The 20897-nt window shown below is 38.8% G+C and overlaps 1 protein-coding gene across 1 annotated transcript in view; it reads left to right on the top strand.

The window, feature by feature from the left end:
* PALM2 (paralemmin 2) overlaps window positions 1-20897 on the top strand; it is a 125129-nt gene that overhangs the window by 51967 nt on the left and 52265 nt on the right. Inside the window, exons 2-3 of the mRNA XM_018555109.1 lie at window positions 15245-15325; window positions 18998-19128. Coding sequence (XP_018410611.1) covers window positions 15245-15325; window positions 18998-19128 — 212 coding nt within the window. The remainder of the gene's footprint in view (window positions 1-15244; window positions 15326-18997; window positions 19129-20897) is intronic.

The following is a 20897-nucleotide window of genomic DNA, read 5'->3' as shown; positions in this document are numbered from 1 at the left end:
GAAAGGGGGGGGGGAACAAGCTAGCTCCCCCCTTCTTGCACCATATCAGGACCCCACCCCACAAAATTTTAGGCAAAAGCTCTAATAACATCAGAAAATGTATCAGTGTATTTTTTTTCCTATACACTGCAACCTCTGCTTAGTTGTCTGCTAACATTAACCTGATGTTCCATATGCAGCAGTCTGTGTTTAATGACCCCATGATGACTCCTTTCATGTGCCTGCAAATGGAGAGAAAGCTGGAAGACCAGAAGCAGACCATATGGGTACATCAGATGGATGGTGTTTCTATATATGTGTTCCAAACCCCATATACCCATAATGAACTCTGTGCTCAATCTATTAGTTGTAATAAAAATGACGTCTGCACTTAGTTCTACAGATGTAGTATTCTTTACAATGCTATAAGGTGCACTGTAAAACTAACAGAAGCTCCGCTGATGTATTCAGATCACATGCTTAAAGGTGAACTTCTATCAAAATTGAAACTGTAGCCTTAAATGTTTACAGGGAGTATAGGCGTTCAGTTTTCCCAACAGACACATGTTTGTATTTCCAAACACACCCATGGTATGTTCTGTATGTGTGTGTTGCGTATGAGCATATTGAGACACATTAAAATACCTTTTGAACTTCAAAGAACCACTACAGAGAAATAAAGGTAACTGTATGAGGTTATTACTAGTTATGTTCAGTATATGATTTTTTAATATTATTTAGGCCTGTATTCATATGTATCACAACATTTATAAGCAGGCCAAGCTGTCCAGCAGAAATGACACTTGTGGGGTTGGAACAAACCAAATAATACTGACAAGGGTGCTCACAATGGCTTTTATTCATATGGTTTATACATTTATTTACACCTGTGGCCAAACATCTCACAACATTGGGAGGTTTGCTGCCTGGTACAGTGGTTCTTACCATGATATTTAATAAAGGGAAAATATGGCCCGCCTTACTATCTTGTCTTGAATTGTATTGTAATTGTAAAATCTTCCTTATATTGTAAAGCGCTGCGCTATATAAATCCTGTACAATAATAATAATAATAATATAACTGAGCTCCAGATAGCAGTAAAAACTCAGCAGGGGTTCTAAGCCTATCCAAAGCTAAACAAAACAAATAAAATGACACTTTAATTTAGGATGTTACAGTAGCACAGTATAACCCTAAGTGAATGGTACTGTAAACCTGGCGTACAATTCTGCAAAAGGTATTGCTGTCTCATTGACTCACAATGTTAATGTTTACCTCTTCTTCCACTCAGTGGAAAGGAGATAGAGATTAGTGATAGTGTGGAAGGAGTAATCTACACCTGTCTGGATCACCGAGCATGTCTAATTGATTTGATGTCATTGTGAGAGGCTTGCATGGTCTGCAGCTCTGTAGAATATGTTGTCACCCATGTGTCATGTTACTGGAAAGAAGTAGCATAAAATCACTGGATCCGCAAGGTTTATCCTTTTGGTGTGGCTGACCAATTAGGAAGTGAAAAAGTTGGTATAGGTGAGCTGACTACTGGACAGGCAGCTTCTACATTCCAAGGGATCCCCACGGTTTGTAGTGTTAAATTGCAGGATTATGATTTGTAATGCCACATTCTGTTTACAGTAACACTAAACTCAGGAGTTAAATCTTAAAAATGCATTTAAGTACCTTAACCATTAACTTCAGCTGGGTGGTTGCTATGGATTACTGCACTTAAGATATGCAATGTGTGAAAACCTATGAAAGTGATTTTTGTTTCTGTGACTGATCAATGCATTCCAAGAATGCACTGTATAACTGTAAGAAATATATTACAGAATTATTTTACTCAAGGTCTAAATGCAGAAGACCAGAAGGCTCCTGACCATTATGATGTTGGTGCAGTCAGCACAAGTAAAAAATAAGTCATCTATAACCTGCTTATTCTAGAGAAAGATCCTTGAAGAAGGTAACTGGTTACATGAATCAGGGTATTCTTCACATCACTGAACCCTCGAGAAGAAAGATCTGCAATTTAAAATCTGCTTAACCTCATCTGAGGTTAAGCAGTTGAGGCTTTTTTGTTATTCATAAAATATATTCATATGTTTTGCCTCTAAAATAAAACAAACATTGTGGTTTGCACGGCGCTGTGCTGATCCTCTACACTTGCGCAGGAGTGGCATAACTACAGTAGTGGACCTTACCTTGGTCAATTGTTGGGAATGGGCAGTGTGACAGCTCAGATAGCCAGATAGCAAAATGCAAACAACAAGAGACATTTCTGACAAATAAACTGTGTTTTAAGGGGCAGTAAGTACATTTTAAAGAAAAAATTAATGTTCTCTGCAACTATTGTCTGTATTTATGGCTTCTCTTGCCACAGTGACTTCACAGCCAGAGCCAGACTCTCTCTGCTGCCCCAAGGTCAGGTTTCTCAATGCGCCCCCACCTCTCCCCCTCCCCATCCAATGGGGAATGGCAAACAGGTGGCGGGGGCAGTGGGGTTGGTTTTAATTTTTCTTTGTTTTTTTTTACTGTTTTATCACTTTTTTATATTTTTAATTTTTCTTTATTTTTTTTACTTTTTACATTTTCTATTTATCTTATTATCTTTTACTTTTTATAATTTTTTTTACTTTAACACTTTTTTTTAATTTTATTAATTTTTTTACTTTTTCAATTTTTTATTCATCTTATTATCTTTAACTTTTTTCATTTTCTATAATTTTTTATTTAATTTTTTTAAACTTTTTAACTATTTTTTTAATTTTTAATTTTAATTATTATTTCTTATTATCTTTTACTTTTTTCTGAATTTTTATTTTATTTTTTTCACTTAACTTTATTGCTATCACACAGGAGCTAACAAGCCCCATGTGTAATAGCATTTGGAGGTGACCGCTTCTCTTTATTGAACAATCTCGGACCAGCAGGGATATTACAAGTGATCTCTGCATTACCAAGATCACTTGTACAAAACGAGCTGCAGCTTCCCACGCCCTACATTTAGCTCTGCTTGCCTGAAGCAGGGCTGAATATAGCAGAAAACTACCCGCCCCACACCTGGAACTGCATGTCCCGAGCGTCTGGCGATAGGAATTCCACATGCCTGCCGCCCCTCTACTCCCTGCTACTCCAAGGCTGGGCCTTGGTGGCCTTGTGGGAAATCTGGCCCTGTTCACAACAGTGGAATCATGTCAGCTTGTGCCATCCACGTTGACATCACAGCAGTGATATCATGTCAGCTTGTGCCCTCCATATTGACATCTCAAAGACGTTATATCATCTTTTGGCATCCACTTTAACATCACATTAGTAGTAAAATGTCAGCTTGTGGTGTCCACATTGACATCTCAGAGGTGATATATTAGCTTGTGGCATTCATTGTAATATCACAGAGGTGGTATAATGTCAGCATGTGGCGTCCACATTGACATCACAGCGATGGTATCATGCCAGCTTGTGGCATCCATATTGATATCACAGCAATGGTATCATTACAGCTTGTGCTACCTACATTTACATCACAGTGGCGGTATTAAGTCAACAAATGCGATCCACAGTGACATTACAGTTTTGGTATCATGACACTGTCCACAACTACATCACAACATGATATAATGCACTTGTCCCTCAGGAGTAAAATGTCTGTGAAGGTTCTCATTCATCCAGGTCATGGTATATCTGTAAAAAATAAATCAAGGCAACTGGACTTGCTGTATTTTTCTTGAAGACATTTCGTTGGTCATTCTACCAGCTTTCTCAATTCAGAATGACTTCTACAAAAATTCTCTGGGAATAAATATGATTAATGTTGCTCCAATCAACATAATCTGTTTATTATAACCAGCATGGGACTTCATGGAGTCAAGGTGTTGATTGCATTTGCATGATTGGAGCTATCAGGTGTTATTAACCCACACAGGGAGGTGTTAAAAATGCATTGTTTGTGGCAGACAATAGATGCATGAAAATGTTTTGCATAATAATATTCGTAGTTTGCACAAATTGATTTCAAGCATCACTTGCAACTATTGGATTGTTTGTTCTCTCCTTAACAATGATAAAACAAATTCCATCCATTCAGGGGTTGATTGTTACTGTATAGAAAGTTTTTGGAAAATCTTCTGTGGGGTCTCAATCTTTTCCTCTGTACAAAAGAGTGAAGGATCAGAAGCATGACACATGCACTGCTATCACTGTCAGATGAGTGCTGTAACAGGTCACAGCACCGGAACAAACTGCAATACCTGCCTGCCTTTATGATCATTTACTTTTTATTCAAGTTTTGGCATAGATACAAGGATATAAATCAACAATAACATTAGTTGATAAAAAAACAAAACAAAACATATGCCTAATTAAATTAAACAATAATTTAACAATAATATAGTTCAAAAGAAAAAGAAGGGAAGGAGAGGGAAAAGGGGGATATAAAGAGTGAATCTTGTCTCATACTCACGGGGAATAAAAAACGTCGGAGAGCAAGGCATCGCCAATAGTGTTCTCAAGTGATTGCCAGGGGGACCACACCTGTTCAAATTCAGGGATAGTATTATGTAGTCGGGCCATTAAATATTCCAAGTTATGGATGTCATGAATCCTTCACAACAATTCTACATGGGACGGAGGCATAGATTGTCGCCATTTTAAAGCTATAAGGCATCTTGCTGCGGTAAGGACATGGTTGACAAGTTTAGTAGTAGATTTCGAAAACTGTGGAATAGGTAGGCCTAGGAGCAAGTATACAGGGTCTTCTGGTATAATCTTGCCGACTAGTTTTTGGAGCAACATCGTTGTAGACTTCCAGAAGGGACATATCTTGGCACATTCCCAGAATATATTGCGTAAACTTGCATCGCCAACATGCTGATGGGAGCGAAGGGTTCATATGGTTTAATAAATCTGGGGTACGATACCAGTGGTTGATAATTTTGTACTGATTTTCCTGGTATAAAGTACAAATGGAAGTCTTACTAGCGTTAGTCCAGATCTTCCCCCATTCATCCATGTCCAATGTTCGGCCCAAAGCCCTTTCCCATCTACACATATAATTATGCTTCGGGAAGGGTACAGCACAAATCTAGTTAAGTAATGTATAAATATCTGTTATCAAGTGTTTACGAGTAGGACCATCTAAGCACAATTTTTCGAATGGTGTTAATGGCGAAAAAATAAGTGACTAAAATGTTTGATCTGAAGAAATGTAAAAAGGGATCTGGTTGGTAAATTAAACTGAGTTTGTAAATTTGTGAAGGGCAATAAAGTCCTATCTACTTTGTGAATTATATCGCTAAAGCGAAAAAGGAACTGATCCGACCACGGACGGGCAGTATATCGGTTGAGTGTAGCAGGAAGAAAGGGCGTGTATACAAATTATCTCATTGGGGTAGTGGCTGAAGTGAGATTAAATGTAATCCCTACAGAATGCCAAGTATCTTTAGTGTGTTGCATGGTAAATAAGAGCAAAGGGACATGTGTAGCCTGTAGATTAGGCCATAGGAGGCAGTTTAAATGTAGTGGTGAGATCCAGAGGTTTTCTATTTCTGCCCATCTATTAGGCGGATGTAAAGAAGATCAAGATGCCAAGTGACGCAAGTGGACGGCTAAGTAATATTTGAATATATCCGGAAACGCCAATCCACCCTGTGATCTGGAGGATATTATCACTGTCCTGGCAACTCTTTGAGCAGCATATTCCCATGTAAATTGGAGAAGTAAGCGTTGCAAGGTTTTAAGATCCTGTGTAGGAATTTAAATAGGTAGTGTCTCAAAATAGTAAAGCAATTTTGGCAAGATCATCATTTTAATTGATGTCATTTTACCTATCCAGGATAAACAATATGATCTCCATCTCCAAAGGAGATCTCTAATTTCCCAGTACAAGGGGACAAAATTAGTCTTATATAAGGAGGTCACCCGGGGGTAAGATAAATACCCAAATATTGAATTTTATCAATTTTCCAGTTATACTCGAAGGAAGACTGTAGGGAAGACAGTGTTTCCTGGGGGATCTGGATTGGCATTGCTTCAGATTTAGTTAAATTAAGTTTATACCCTGATATGGAAGAGTAACTAGCAAATTCTCTATGTAAATTCGGTAAGGAAATAAGGGGTTTAGTCAGTGTGAGTAAAATATCATCTGCAAAGAGTGAAAGTTTGAAAGCCTGTCCTTTAACTTGTACGCCGGAGATGTCTGGAGAATTCCTAATATGGTTTGCCAATGATTCAATGCAAAGAGTAAATAGCAGAGGGGATAGGGGACAACCCTGTCGAGTGCCATTACGTATAGGGAAAAAAGCGGATAATGAAAAGGGAAGTTTAATAGCTGCGGAGGGGGTAGAATATAGATTAGTGATGGCATCCAAGAAGGGTCCCTGTATCCCAATGTGTTCTAAAGTAGAAAATAGGAATGGCCAGCTAAGGCGATCAAATGCCTTCTCAGCATCAAGGGTCAATATCACAGATTCCATATCTGTTAGATTAAGAATTTCTATAAGGTCTATCGTACGTCTTGTATGGTCTCCGGCTTGTCTGCCTGAGACAAATCCGACTTGATCCCTATGTATCAGCGAGGGAAAAAGAGAGCTCAGTCGTATTGCTAACAAATTGCTTTTTTAAAATCTGAGTTCAAGAGAGCAATCGGTTGCTAGTTGGAACATTCCAAATGTTCTTTTTCAGGTTTAGGAATTACTGTGATGTAAGAGGCAAGCATGGAGGTGGGAATAGGGGAGACTTCAAAAAAGTTGTTGTATAGTGTTAATAAATGAGGAATAAGAATGGAGCCTAAGGTCTTATAATACATATATGAAAAACTGTCTGGACCTGGGGCCTTGCCGTTAGGCAAGCCTTTAATTACTAAGTTCAACTCTTCAGGTGTAATAGGGCGATTAAGAAGTTGAAGCTCTTTTTGTGAAATATGGGGAGAAGGATGTTCCGAGAGATAGTCCATAATAGAAGTTTTTAAAGCGGGATCATCCAGGGGTATATGCAGGATCTTTTATATTATAAAGTTGGGTGTAATAAGCATGAAAAGTAGATGCCACCTTATCCGGGCAAAACTGTTCAATGCCATTTGTATCTCTAATAGAATAGATAGAATTTGGGTCTGGTCTGCTTTAAGTTTGTGAGCTAGCATAGTGTGGCACTTGTTGTCTCTTTAATAGAATTTCTGTTCGACTGAGAGCATCGATTTCTCCACTGCTGTCATATCTAATTGTTGCAATTGAGATCGAACAAAAAGGATTCGTCGAAGTAGATTAAAAGACGGAGTAGGAACTAGTCGCTGTTGGAGGGACTCAAGTTGAGCCTCCAGGGATAAACGTTGAAGCTGTGCGTCACGTTTAAGCTTACTGGAGAGTGCGATACAATGACCTCGCTTAACTACCTTATGTGCCTCCCATAGGGTGCTGGAGAGGTCTACAGTACCCTCATTCAAGGAGAAATAGTCAAGCAAGGAGGTCTCTAATTGGGATTTAGTTATTTCATTTTTAAGAAGCCATTCATTTAAACACCAGTTGTAAGATTTTGCCGGAGGCGGAAACAAACGTATCGATAAAACTATGGGAACATGATCAGACCATGTGATGGGAGTAATATCTGAGGAAACGGTGGCACGTAAAGCTTTACTATTAACTAAGAAGCGGTCTATTCTAGTGTAGGTTTCATGGGCATTGGAGTAAAAAGTAAATTGCCTGTCTGTTGGATTCTGAGTTCTCCAGACATCAAACAAGGCGTGTCATTTAAGCAATAGTTGAAATTGATGTGCAAGTCTTGCTGCACCCCCAGGCATAGGGTTTCCAGTGATCCCCAGTCTATCAAGAGTTGGGGACAAAAGGACATAAAAATCACCACCAATAATCAAGTATTGGTGGGATGTAGAGGACAATTTTGAAAGAACTGTTCTCAAGAATGGTATTTGTCTAGTATTTGGTGTATATAGATTGCATAACGTAATCTGGTCTTGTCCCCACGTTCCATGTATTATAATATACCTGCCCCCCGGGTGAGTAAGAACATCTAATGTTTTAAAGGGGCACCCCAATTTAATAAGACCCGCCACCCCAGCCCGTTTTCCTGAAGGGGAATTAGCTAAGTAGTAAGTAGGGAAACGAGATCTTAAAAAATTAAGTGAGCCCTGTGAAGTAAAATGAGTTTCTTTCAGGAATACCACGTCAGGATTCAAACGTTTAAGCTCTCTAGAGAGTAGTCCCTTTACATTAAAAGAAACTATGTCGTAGTTACTTGGCGGAGCCATTGGAGTATGAAGAAATTGGGAATCAATATATGCAGGTCCATCAGTACAAAATATATACCAGACTTACCAACCGGATAGCACCCCAGAGAATGCGGGGGTCCCCAAGGCCTCACCTTTGAAGAGCCACATATATGGCACAAGAAGCGGAGTGTCCCGTGAGAGAGTTTCTTCAGATTATGGAAAAAAAACAGACAAAAACAAAAAATTAAAAAATAACTAAACCAAATTAAAAGGGATAGGAGGGGAAGAAAACAAAATTGGTAGATAAAATATACACAAATGACATATTCTTGGCATAAACCAAGATTTGAATCGAAAACCGCTATTATCGGAATCCAGGGAGTCCGACAATACCCTAGCGTTCTTATAAATTTCTGCTAGGGTATACAAGCAGTGGTGAAGCTAAACTAATATAATAATTTTGTTTCCATAGGAGGTGGCCTGGTCACATAAAGAAGGGGGTCGGGCCTAGTAGACCGAACAGTGCACTAAGGTCAAGTAAATTAAGTAACCCAGCAAAAATTTGGTTAATTGAAATAAGCTAAACTATGGTCTCTACTGCCTAAACTGTTAGTCTATCATAACGTTTAGTAATATGTGCATGGGTACACAATGCATATAGAGCCCAATAATCAATAAATGGTTACTACTATAAGTCAAGTGGGGTCATCTTTAGCCAAATATCATTCTTGTTGTAAGTCATGGTCACGAGTATCTCCCTTAGGGCCGTATCGCTTCTTCCTGGAGACTATTTGCCACTGAGGGGGTTGCAAAGGAGCAGTGGGTAACGGATCCCAGCCTATTAATTTGGGACATTTAATGTCCAAGTCTCTGCAAAAAGTTTTGAGATCTTCAGGAACTTTCAATGTTCCTGATTTACCCTCTCGTCTGGCCGTAAGGCTGAAGGGAAAGCCCCATCGGTATGGAATATTGGCTTCTCGTAGCAAAGTGAGCAACGGATGTAAAAGTCTGCGTTGTTGTAAAGTTATCCAAGAAAGATCTGGGAACAGTTCAATCTGTGTCCCCTTGAACTCCAGGTTTCGCGACTTGCGTGATGACTGCATAATTTCCTCTTTAAGAGCGTAGGAGTGGATCCTACAGACCACATCTCTGGGTTTTGTAGGAGCCCCACGGGGGCAGAATACTCTATGGGCTCAAACGAGTTCCACTATATGCGTGGGACGTTTACCCAGAATGGTATTAAATATAGTCTGTAGGGTCTCATGTAAATTTTCAAAGCCAGTAACTTCTGGTAGGCCTTTAATCCTAATATTGTTCCTACGACCCCTATTATCTAGATCTTCCATATGGCGTTGCATATCTCTTATAGTAGAACTCTGAGCAATCAACTGTGTATGCAGTGAATCAAGATCGTGTCTTGTCACTTGAGTATCGGATTCAACCATCTCGACACGATTAGCAAGATGCTGGAAGTCTTCATGAAGAATCATTATTTCAGATCTACAGGTATCTTTAACTTCTTGGATCAGAGCACGAAAATTCATTTTATTTGGAATAAACTTAATAAAGTCTCTCCAAGACATTGGTTCCTCCATATCGGTTTCAGGTGGCAACAACGGAGGTGTTGGTTCTTGGAGATGGATGCCAGCTTGAGATGCTCCATCATTAATTATAAACCTCCTGGTCTCACTCAAGTGTGGTAGTGTTGTCTCACTATCAGGGCCTGATTCATACCACTGTTTGCTAAAGCCAGGTCGAACTTGTGGTATCCTAGGGTCCTGAGATATCCCAGCAAATGTGGGAGGGGCTATAGGTGTACCTCTTACAGAATTTTCCTCTGTTTCTAGGCCAATATCATAGTTGCTATGGGCCTTAGATCCTTGGTTTCAGTGTAGTAGAGGGGCTGTTTGTATCATAGTTACCACACCTGGAGCAGATTAAGCTATATCTATAACTGAGGAAGCAGAAGGAACCAGAAATTGAGGTGAGCATAGGGGGGCGTGCGGCCGCGTAGCCCCATAGAGAAGGACGGGGGCTGCGTACTAATCACACGCAGCACCTGTCCTTCCCGGCAGCTGCTTGGTACGGCGCCGCATGCAGCACGGAGCTGTACGTGCCGGGCGATTCGTGTGTGACTGGGGCCTTAGATCTCTCTCGCTGGGGGATCTGCCACATGCAGAGATAGTCGCGGTCTCTGACGTCATCCCCGTGCGCTCCAATGTAAAGTCCGGGGACTTGAAGTAGGTTCTAATGCCTGTATTAGGCACCTGCGGCGGGCGAGAGGCTCCGGTCGTCTTGGCTGTCTTGGATGTCCTCGGAGCTCTGTTACGCACCATTTTGCGGTGCTCCAACTCAGGGCTCCTACATGGTCCCATGGGAACAGCAACAGCAGCACTGGGTAGGGATAGCTGCGATCGAGTTCGACCTCTAGCTCAACATCCGGACACGCCCCCCTGAACTTTTTTCAGACCTTGCCAGAAACCTGCCTGTCTTTAAACAGTTGTGGGACCCCTGAAAGCCCTAGTGGTGGCAGGAGGTGTCATTGAGTCTCAGACCCTTTCATTGCTATTTCCACTGCACCCTGAATGGTTCTGCCTTTTGACTATTACTGCTGATTTTCAAAGAAAGATCTTTTTTTTTTGCTTTAAAAACCAAACATTCACCACAAACGGTGATCTCCATGCATGAAAAAGAACGCGAGCATAATGAAAGGAATTGGGCAAATACTGATAATAATGCTTTAAATGTCTACTAATCCACTGTCATTTTGTGTTCCCGACATGTAGTTTTCATTGTTTGTATCTTCTATCAAGTCACAAATAAAAAAAATAAAATTCAACACTCATCATTTAGGCAGACATCTTTTATGTGGAAACTTTAACAAACTCCAGAGCATCATTTTTGGCTACAACCTGGTAGGGAGTAAAAAGCAGCACGCCAGCCCTGCTGACAGGAGGAAAATAAGAACATTTATTATGTTGTTTCTGGCTAAACCTATGCAAAGTATATGAGCTACATGCTAAAGTCTAGCTGGAATTGTTTGCCAAATGTATATTGCAGTAGCACAATTTGGAAAACAACTTCGATAAAAAAGCTTATTATATGCATTGAAGCAGTATATATTAACCATTACAGTCTGAACAAGAATTTAGTTCACACAAAAAACCCTTGGAGGTCTATTTATATATGTTTTCGCACAACTTTCAGACATTTTTCTAATCAACTTCAATTAGAAAAATGTATAAATCATTTTTTGAACGTTGTGTGAATCTTGTGTGAAAACATTTATAAACAGACCCCTGGGACTTTTTCAATAATTGCTTATGTATAGCAGTCTTTAAAGGACAACTATGGGGTTAAGGCTTTTCCCCATAGTTCTCCTTAGGGTAACGGGAGGACACAAACTAGCGTCCTCCCGTCACCCTAGGCTCAGTATACCGCGAGCTGTAGCACTCACTAAAAAGCACTCACCTCATAGTTCTCCTTTAAGCCAATTATATGACAGAAAGGGGGGAGGGGAGTATAGAGTGCTGTGTAAAAGGAATTTATAAACTCGTTTTGCTTCCATTTAGACATTGATTTTGCAGCCCCTGTAACCAAAGCTGATGGCTTTTTTTTCTAATATACATATTTTATCTGGATCATTAGTGGGTAGTATTTAGAAGCGGTAATTATGAATTAAAGTAGGTTTAAAAAAAAATAAAAGTTGTGTATTTACTTCTTCCAAACATTTTTACTAGGGACTTTTCGAGTACCAATGCCGATACTTGGCATTTTCATGAGAACTACCAGGGTTGCAGGGGTTGCAGCTGGGACCTAGCTCTGGCGCTTCCACCACTATCGGCAATGGTATCAGAAAAGTATCGGTGCATCTCTACCTTAATAGAAGTCACCAGCACTCGATGATATGTGCAAGAACTTTTTATTTAATTGTCACATGCGTCATACAGCCAAACAAAAAACAAGCACCAACCTTTCAACATTGTCTGTACGCTGTATGGAGTGCAGGTGATTTTTTATTATCAAACATGGAAAACAAACGCGTGAACCCGACGCGCAATCCTGCAATGCTCATGTCTGAATGGGGTCTAAGGTGGTATAGGTAAACATGTGAAAAGGGACTCTTTTGCTCAACTTTAAATGGTAGCTGGGTTGATTGTTGGACATTGTACTTTATATATGGACAATGTTGTCTAACTTTGATTGTCTTGTATGTGGATGACTATTCAAATAAAGAATACCTGTGGATCTCGATCCCTTATGGTTTATATTAATCTATATATGTCTCCAGTCAGATACTTATACTTACACCTTGCCAGTATCTTATTTGTATGGTAAGCTTTAAAAATTTTGAGGGGGTCTATTTATCAATATTTTCACCCAATATTCATAGAACTTCCATCCAAGAATCTCACTTTTCATGTAAGATCTAATAAGAAAAATGTGTGCATCTTGTGTAAACGTTGTGTGAATCTTGTGACCTATTGCGAAAAAAGGATATGGGTTATGCATTTAATATTATGTATAATAATAAATAGGTGCAAAGTAAGGAAAACTATACCAACCATTCAGAAGTCATCTCTTAAGTGATATAATAGCAGTTTATTGCAATCTGGAACACAGCATGTTTCTACTGTAGTGAATAATGCTAAAAGATTTTACAAATGTTTTGGATGGACTTCCACATTTACCTTAAAAAAAGTTAATCATTTTGGGTGGACTATGAAAGAGTTAACACATTCTATTTGAAGAACAGATACTACTAGATACAATTCAAAAACTAGCCACAGACTTTTTCTCCCATTTGACTTAAGATGTCTATACTTTCTTCCAAAATATACTGCAAAATTAGAATGTAATAGAATATGTAGCGGAACATCAACCACAAGTATTTTAAGAAAAGTAAAGTGTAACACTCATGTTTCTGGGGATTAAGGCCCCGAATGAAAGAGTAAATGAGCAATAATGAACCTTTCATATATGCTCACAAATGTTACATTCAGGCATTATTAATGACTTGTGTGGTTAGCCTCAAATACTATGCTGTATTTGTTTTTCATTAAAATATGTGTGTTTGTGGAATTCATTCAGTTGTATCTAACTCTTCTTGGCCAGCTCTCTGGGCACCACGTCTGCTATGCTTGACAGCGTTTTCCATACAATTTTCTTATTGAGTTTTTGGAGGTAGGCTGCCAGGTCTTTCCTCATCCCTCTCCATTTACACAGAGATGCATGGGAGTGGCATTAAGAATGTGAAAACACATGTGCATAACCAACTTGTTAATTAACCTACTAGCATGTTTTTGGAATGTGGGAGGAAACCAGTGTCTACTCCTGCTTGGGGTAGATGCCTATCCATTTATGGACACTGGTCAATACAGTTATATTTAAACCTGAGTCCACAGTAATCAACCAATAAAGCATTTTATAAGCCCTGATGAAGGAGGGGGGAGGGGCTCAGTTGACCCCCTAAACTTGCTGGCTTTTTATCAACAAATAATCCCTTTTAACTCTACAAAGTATGCTGGCGCTCCCTCTGTTTGAATACAACACACATCAGGGTAGGTTCCTTATGCATGATGTTTAGCAAGAAATGTCTTAAGAGAATCTAGCTGTGTATTGCTAGCTTTAGAACTGATAGTACTAAATATCACTGTTCTCACATCTGAGCTGTTTTAGGATGTCCAGCCACCGCTGTGCACAAAGTTTGCTGAAATAATTTGGACGTTTGATAAGCGTTTTGAGATTTTATCCAAGTATTATATTTCCAGCAATTATCCTCCTTAATTGTGTATTTATGCAAGAAGAGTGGCCAAATCCCAGAAATCCAATTATTAGTGCATGTTCAGCATCACAGCAAATTAGATAATGTGTCTGGGCAACACTAGACTTTTGTCCCTCATAAATATGTTTGTAAAAAGTGCAGGTTAATCTAATAAACAAATTATGGGAGTTTATAAAATGGCAAGAAAGAAAAAGCAATACAACACAACACATTATAAGCACACAATAGATTAATGCACAGACAACAACATATAGATGCATATGAAAACATTATCCTTTCTTACTACTTTACCTTTCAACAAAATGCAATGCTTCAATAAAGGAGAGGGATGGATGCTTTGGGCCAGTAGTTCATTAGACTGCAGCTTTAGCTACATGTTTAAAATCATTTTAGAATTTTAGAAAATAAGGAAATGTCAGTCAAAATATCCCCCCAGCTTTACTCCCACAGTGAACACATGCTGGGTTTACCGCCGACAATATCAGTTGAGCTGGCCCACTATAAAATAGTCTTGTAATTATGTTCAGCTAGTCTTGTGACCCAAGCAAGCATTTACGGCGAGGCATACTTAAGATATTTATATGAGTGACATTTAAGCACAAATGAAATCCATACAGTCAACATTAGAGCCAAACAACTAGCATTTTCTGAAGAAGATAAAAAAATGTCAGACCCTGTATTTCCCAAGTGTTAAGTGGCCCCTTTACAAAGGATTTACTTATGTTATCCTCAGCATTACTTTTATTTATTTTGTGCAGGTACACCTAGTATATGAATTTAACCCTTTGTTATAGATTAGGGTTTGGATTAATTGTATTTATTATAATGTGCACACTATAAATTCTACATTTGAATGTTATCTTTCCCATTCTTTGACTAGATTCTGATATGCAATTACAAGAGCTTTATATGTCAATAGTGTCTTATGCGATTACAGGAGCTTTATATGTCAATAGTGTCTAGTAATCATATACGTCTGGTGATATTTTTGTGAAATCTGTAATTTTTTTCAAGCCACTAGATGTGAGCAATGCTTGTAATAAACCTTTAAAATATGAATGTTCCTTTAAATTGGGAGTGTAGCATCTATCAGTGAGAGAGCTGGTGGCTTTCTTTTTATGTCAGCGTACAGCAGCTAGTCTTCATGATAACATGTTTCCTTAGCATCTAGCAACAGCAGTGCTAGCACATGCCAACAGCTGCTCATAGCAAACCCTCAGCCGTGCATTTTCTCATTTTGTCTCTTTTATTTCCTTTTCTTTCAAAGGAAAAAAGAAAACGACAGGCTGCAATTGAGGACAAAAGACAACAGCTAGAAGACCAAATTCTCCAACTGCAGCACCTAAAGGTAAGAAGTAGCAGCAGTGAGGATGCATTTCCTCTCATCATCCATATTAAACATGTAGGTAATATGTGTTTCTAATGCAGCATCACACAGTGCATTCCACACAGTGGAGGAAGCTGCTGGTTTCATCTGGAAATTCCGGCTTTTTCTAACAGCAATTGTATATCTAATGCTAAATTACTGTGAGACATCATATATACTATAAAATGATATATATTGTTTGTGTTTGCTGAATGCATCCTTTGCATGCTGTGCATACATAAGCGACAGTTTCATGCTTATACATAGTATCAGTCATTAATATCACTGCATTTTTTAGTTGTGTTTTTCACTGTGTTGGGTCCCTCGCCCCTTGTAAGACATATTTGTTAAAGAAACATTATATTTTACTATGAAAGGGCTAGAAACTAGCTTCGTTTTTCTGCTCCAAGACACAAATCTGTCATTTTCTGGGAGGCCTTGGAGGCTAGTATAAGTCTGTTGTCAAAGCACAGGAATGCTACTTAGAGATACAGAATGATCTGTTGATATAAAATGCCACTTTGTAGCAGGATCAGTGATGAAACCATGTAGAGCACCATTACTTTTTCTGTATTTTATGTCTGTTTGTAAATATCCATGTAAATTATTTGATTAAGATCATAGGGAACTGGTAACCCTTAAAATGAGAAAATATATATTTGTTCTGTAATAGCTGCTGCTATGTTGTAGTGTAGCCCATGGATTAGGCGTGGCAACAGGCAATAATGATTTAGAGCAAGCTGGCTCACTGATAAGAAATCTGGCCATATCTTTGTGGGTTGGAAGCGCTAGTATATTTGGCCCATGTCAGAGGAAACATGGCAAAGTGAATGAAATCATAGTACCTTCTAACAATGAAAACATGAATATGCGTATATTGCAAAATCACTATGGCCAAACTAATAAATGCTTCGGGTTATTCATACTTGAACACGTGCAAACGTTAGAGTTTTTAATTAGTAAAAATGTATCATGTTGAACATGTTTTTTAAAATCTGAATTGCCAGATAAACCAAGTTCAAGTATCACTCCAGCCAAAAATATTTCTAAAGGTTTGGGTAAATTGTAAAACAGAACCTCTTTCAGGTTTCTATTGATGTCTCCATTGGGGACATTTTGCTTATTTCCTGTCCTAGTAACATGACAGAAAGCGACTGGAAATCTGTCCATGGTGAGGAGATATCCACCTTTGACCATATGAACACTATCACTGAAACAGACGGTATCCCTGGTTAAAAATAACCCCCCCCCCCCCCCCCTGATCATGTTCTATTGGCAGACTAAAAATTGGGAATTCTCTTCATATTCCGACAATCACCATGACCAATATAGTAGGTCTCCCGAACAGACACACAAGCTATGATAAAAACCTGACAGGTTACAACTTTACTCCATAAAAGAAAAAAGATAGCTTTAGTTCTATCACAAAAGTGCATATCTGTCTCTTGCATTCACTGCTGCCATTTTTAATTCTATGCAACGTTTCTGTATTATCTTATTGTTCAGTGGGTTGTTCTTCAAGAATACGTTCATCCGGAAACTATTGCAAATTGTAGGGATGACACAATGACGTTAGTAGTTAGAGATTGTGCACTACAACTCCATGTTTAATTGGAGCTTCCTGAAAAAAACTAAACAGCACATCTTGAGCAGGAGCTTTTTACACAGCAGTTAGCTGTAGCTATATTAATGACCTAGTCTAATAATGAGCTGTGTTTTCTCACTTTGATTATATAACCATTTTAATTACTGTACTTAAGGTGAATATAACAGCACCAGCACAGATGAAGCAAACCTTGCTAGGCATAACATTCTGACTACCTGGCATAAGTGCTAGATCACGACAGCCATAAAAAAAAGGAGAGGGATGCAACTACTAAGATGAATCCATGGTGTTATGATGGCATACAAAGAACATTTGTTAGTGCTCAAGTTAAACATGAAGCATTGGGGAAGAGCACTGTTCCCAATATATATCTAATTGCAGATGTTGCCAAGCATTCCTGTTTGTTGTTCAGCTGCCAGGAAATGGTTTGAAGTTCAGTTGTTTTGTTCTAATTTGTTTACTCCTGTGTGTGTGGATTAACACCCTACATACAAGAAGTTCTTATGAATTGTTAATAGAAAGTGACCCAATCAATATTTTAATAAGGAATGTGATTTAGACTTGTGAACTCTTCTTCATAAACCTCAGCTTCAGCAAAAAGAGACTTCAGCAGAAAAGAAAAAGCAGAGCTAGTTAATATAAATGAATTATGTCATAGCTGTAGGGTATGGCTTTGAAAAAAAATACTAACAAGCTTGTAGAACAGAACAAAAATAATTTTTTGAATAATACCCTCTAAGAGTATGTTTTTGTTTCATGTGTTCTTACAGAAATATTACAAAAACCGTGTGCAATATATTGTTAGTAACTAGAACACCTGCTAGTGGCATTGTGGTCCATGGACCTGAAGGGTACAGTTTCAGTATTCACCAGCGGGTGTCTGCCAGCAGTCAGCATGTCCCAGGAATTAGTCTACACTAGAAGCTAACTGCTAGGAGTGTCACTAGCTCCACCTCTCTCACAATGGCTCAGTATTTTACCTCTGTGCCTGTTTACCTTGATCCTCTGCTCCTTGATCCTGATACCCTGAACCTGCTTCCTGTACCTGTTGCCTGTAAACTTGCTGCACGTTCCAACCCTCATCCCTGACCTGTCTTGTTCTCTGTTCATTCTCCGCCTGACCCTGCTATACCTGACTTCGCTTTCTACCCTGTACGTGTGTTTATATACGTGTGTATTTATGTTTTATGTCACCTGTGTTCATAATTGTTTTCCTTCACTTAGATTTGAGTCTGATTTTCTCTGTGTAGCTCCACATAGTCACACTAGCACTGCAGGATACCGGCACATAATGTCCATATACTGTATATGCTGACTTTGCAGGTAAAATCGAAAGGCATTTATATAATATCCTTCACTATGAAAATTATTGGACACAATGGCCAATTGTTTGTAAAAATGATTGATTGTAATTGATCTTTGCTTAAATTGTTAATGTAGGGCAAAGTGGTGGGATATCATAATAACACACTTCCCTGCTGATACTCACCTTCATCACTTTCCCTCACTGCTCACTTGACCTGTTACAGCCTTTGGAAGCCTAAGTAATAGAATGTGGAGGGGGAAGAATGGCTATCAAGAGAACCTGTCACTTTAATTTCAGGAAATATCACTGTTCGGAATGGCCAAGCATTCTTCATTTATTTAATATGTCCAAATAAGTAAGTATTGTTATTTATAATGGTGGTCTATTGGTTTCCTATTATGCACCTACACAACTTACAATGCGTTAGTCCCCTTATTAATATTTGTTTATAAGACTCTTGTCTGAAAACCTACTACAACAGATGGGATAGATGGAAAAAGAGAATGGTTCTAATTGGAACCATTGTGTTCCTAATGTTTCTACTAACTCCTACTGCCATACAGCACTGTGTTGTGAATGCAATTTTAGTAAAGAATGGACATTAGTTTTAATGATGGCTTATTGCTACTACAGTTTTCTTCTAGCGTTTTTTGACTTAGGTATATAAAATTTAGGCTATTTTCAGATATTTCACTTTGATAGAGGTTTGTAGGAAACATAATATTGACCTTCTTATTTTCAGTCAAAATCACTCAGAGAAAAATGGCTGATGCAAGGAGTACCAGTTGGCTCATTGGAAGAGGAAGAGGCAAGAAAGAGGCAATGTGAGGAGGATGAGCAGAAATTAAAGCTATTTGAAGAAAATGTCCAAAGGTAAGATGCAGTCTATAGTTTCCTTTAGTGTAATGCTAGTTTGTAGTTGTAACTTACAACCAATGAATGTGTGGACAAAAACCTTGCATTAGATTGTATGTAAATCCAAATTGTAAAATTGTTTAAATTGCTCAGTTATGCCATGTAAATGTAGATTGTTGCTGTTATTAAATATATAATAAATACCTGTTTATTCTTTCAGTTTCTGCTCTCTCTGAGGCCTTCCTGTGATAGGGTGAATAATGCTGTGCCAGTGTAGTCACCCTACCATGTGTGTCCCAGAGTTGGGACTACAGAACATTGTGCCTATACACAGTGTGTCTTGAAAGCCCCATGGTCATCCGCCTTATGTATCATGTATGCTTCCTGCTGAAGGCTATAGAGGGTGTATGAAATAGCCCACACGTTCCACCTTCAGCAGTGGTAACAGGTGACTTGATGCCCCGAAGCCAGCACTAATGTCACAAGCACTCATAACTCTCTGTAGCCTCAGGCAAGCCGTGGTCCTGGTGGCAGGAACATAGTGTCATGTGTCCACTAATAAAATCAGAGAAAAACGTATTTATTTATGATTTTTTTTTGTACAGAAATGAGACTCAGTGGTCTTTTAATAAAGCAATGGTATGGTCTTACTGTAGCGGGAGCTCCTCACATTTATAAACCACAACAGTGTGTTTAACAAATGTGTATTGGGCTCTGCTTGCTCCTGGAATACAAAACAAATGGAGTGCAATTAAAATGAATAAAGGGAGGACAGAGAATAAAAAGTCTGGAGGAGAGCCTGGTCAAATGACCTGTCAAAGTTGCATGACTGACCTATCCAGTCATCGAATTCTTGCAGCTGGATTAAGCAGAGATTTGTTTGACATATCACAAACTCAACACCATGGCCTGCAATGCACGAATGGGCCAAAGCTGTGAAGTAATACTGTGGACTATAGCAGAGAGTGGATGCTATAAATGGGCCCCCTTATTCTTTAGTAAATGCCTGCTGTAGAGCGTAGACTCTGACTGAATGAAAACAACAGGATCCACATTCTTCATATCCAACAGTTAATGAATATACAGTAAATGCTGCCTTACTAATGGAAATGATGACTGACAAAACATACAAACACATTTGTATCTGTCCCATCCTAAAATGAGGGATACACCTTTTGTTTAGCGGATTTGTGATGTAAGTGTTTTAAAACGACCAGAACACTATACAAAAAAAGAGACCTATATACCGACCAGACTCCTCTCCGATGCTAAGATGTCCACACTGAAACCAGCACTTCCAGGAGTGTCAATTTCCGTGGACCTCCACAGCTCTCACTGGTTCCTCCCACTGACCCCCACATCATTAATAAATCCTGTAATGGGTGGAGGTCACAGGGAGGAAACAGTGGGAGCCATGGGGGAGCCAGGAAATTGACACTGTCAGAAGCATTGGTTTTAGTGTAGACTTCAGCAGAAGATATCTCAGCTTTGGAGAGCAGTTACTTCTTTTGTATAGTGACAGTGTAAGACAATGTTGTCATGTTAGTGGAGGACACTATTGTCTGCCATCTGAGCCATAACTTACTAGGAGTATGTATACCCTTATTATGTTTTTGTGGATTTCTTCTGGGTGATCTATATCCATTCCAAAAAAGACTAACGTATTGGAAAACTTCCATCTCAATTAGACTTGGTATTTCTTTGTTTATATATGACTGTGGTAGACACATTAGATTTGGAGAAGGGACTAATATAAGTAATTTGCATACTCTGTAAAACACTGCAAA

Source organism: Nanorana parkeri, unplaced genomic scaffold, assembly GCF_000935625.1.
Source record: "Nanorana parkeri isolate BGI_ZX_2015 unplaced genomic scaffold, ASM93562v1 scaffold183, whole genome shotgun sequence".
NCBI classification, from domain to species: domain Eukaryota; kingdom Metazoa; phylum Chordata; class Amphibia; order Anura; family Dicroglossidae; genus Nanorana; species Nanorana parkeri.
This window is presented reverse-complemented; position numbering and strand designations above follow the sequence as displayed.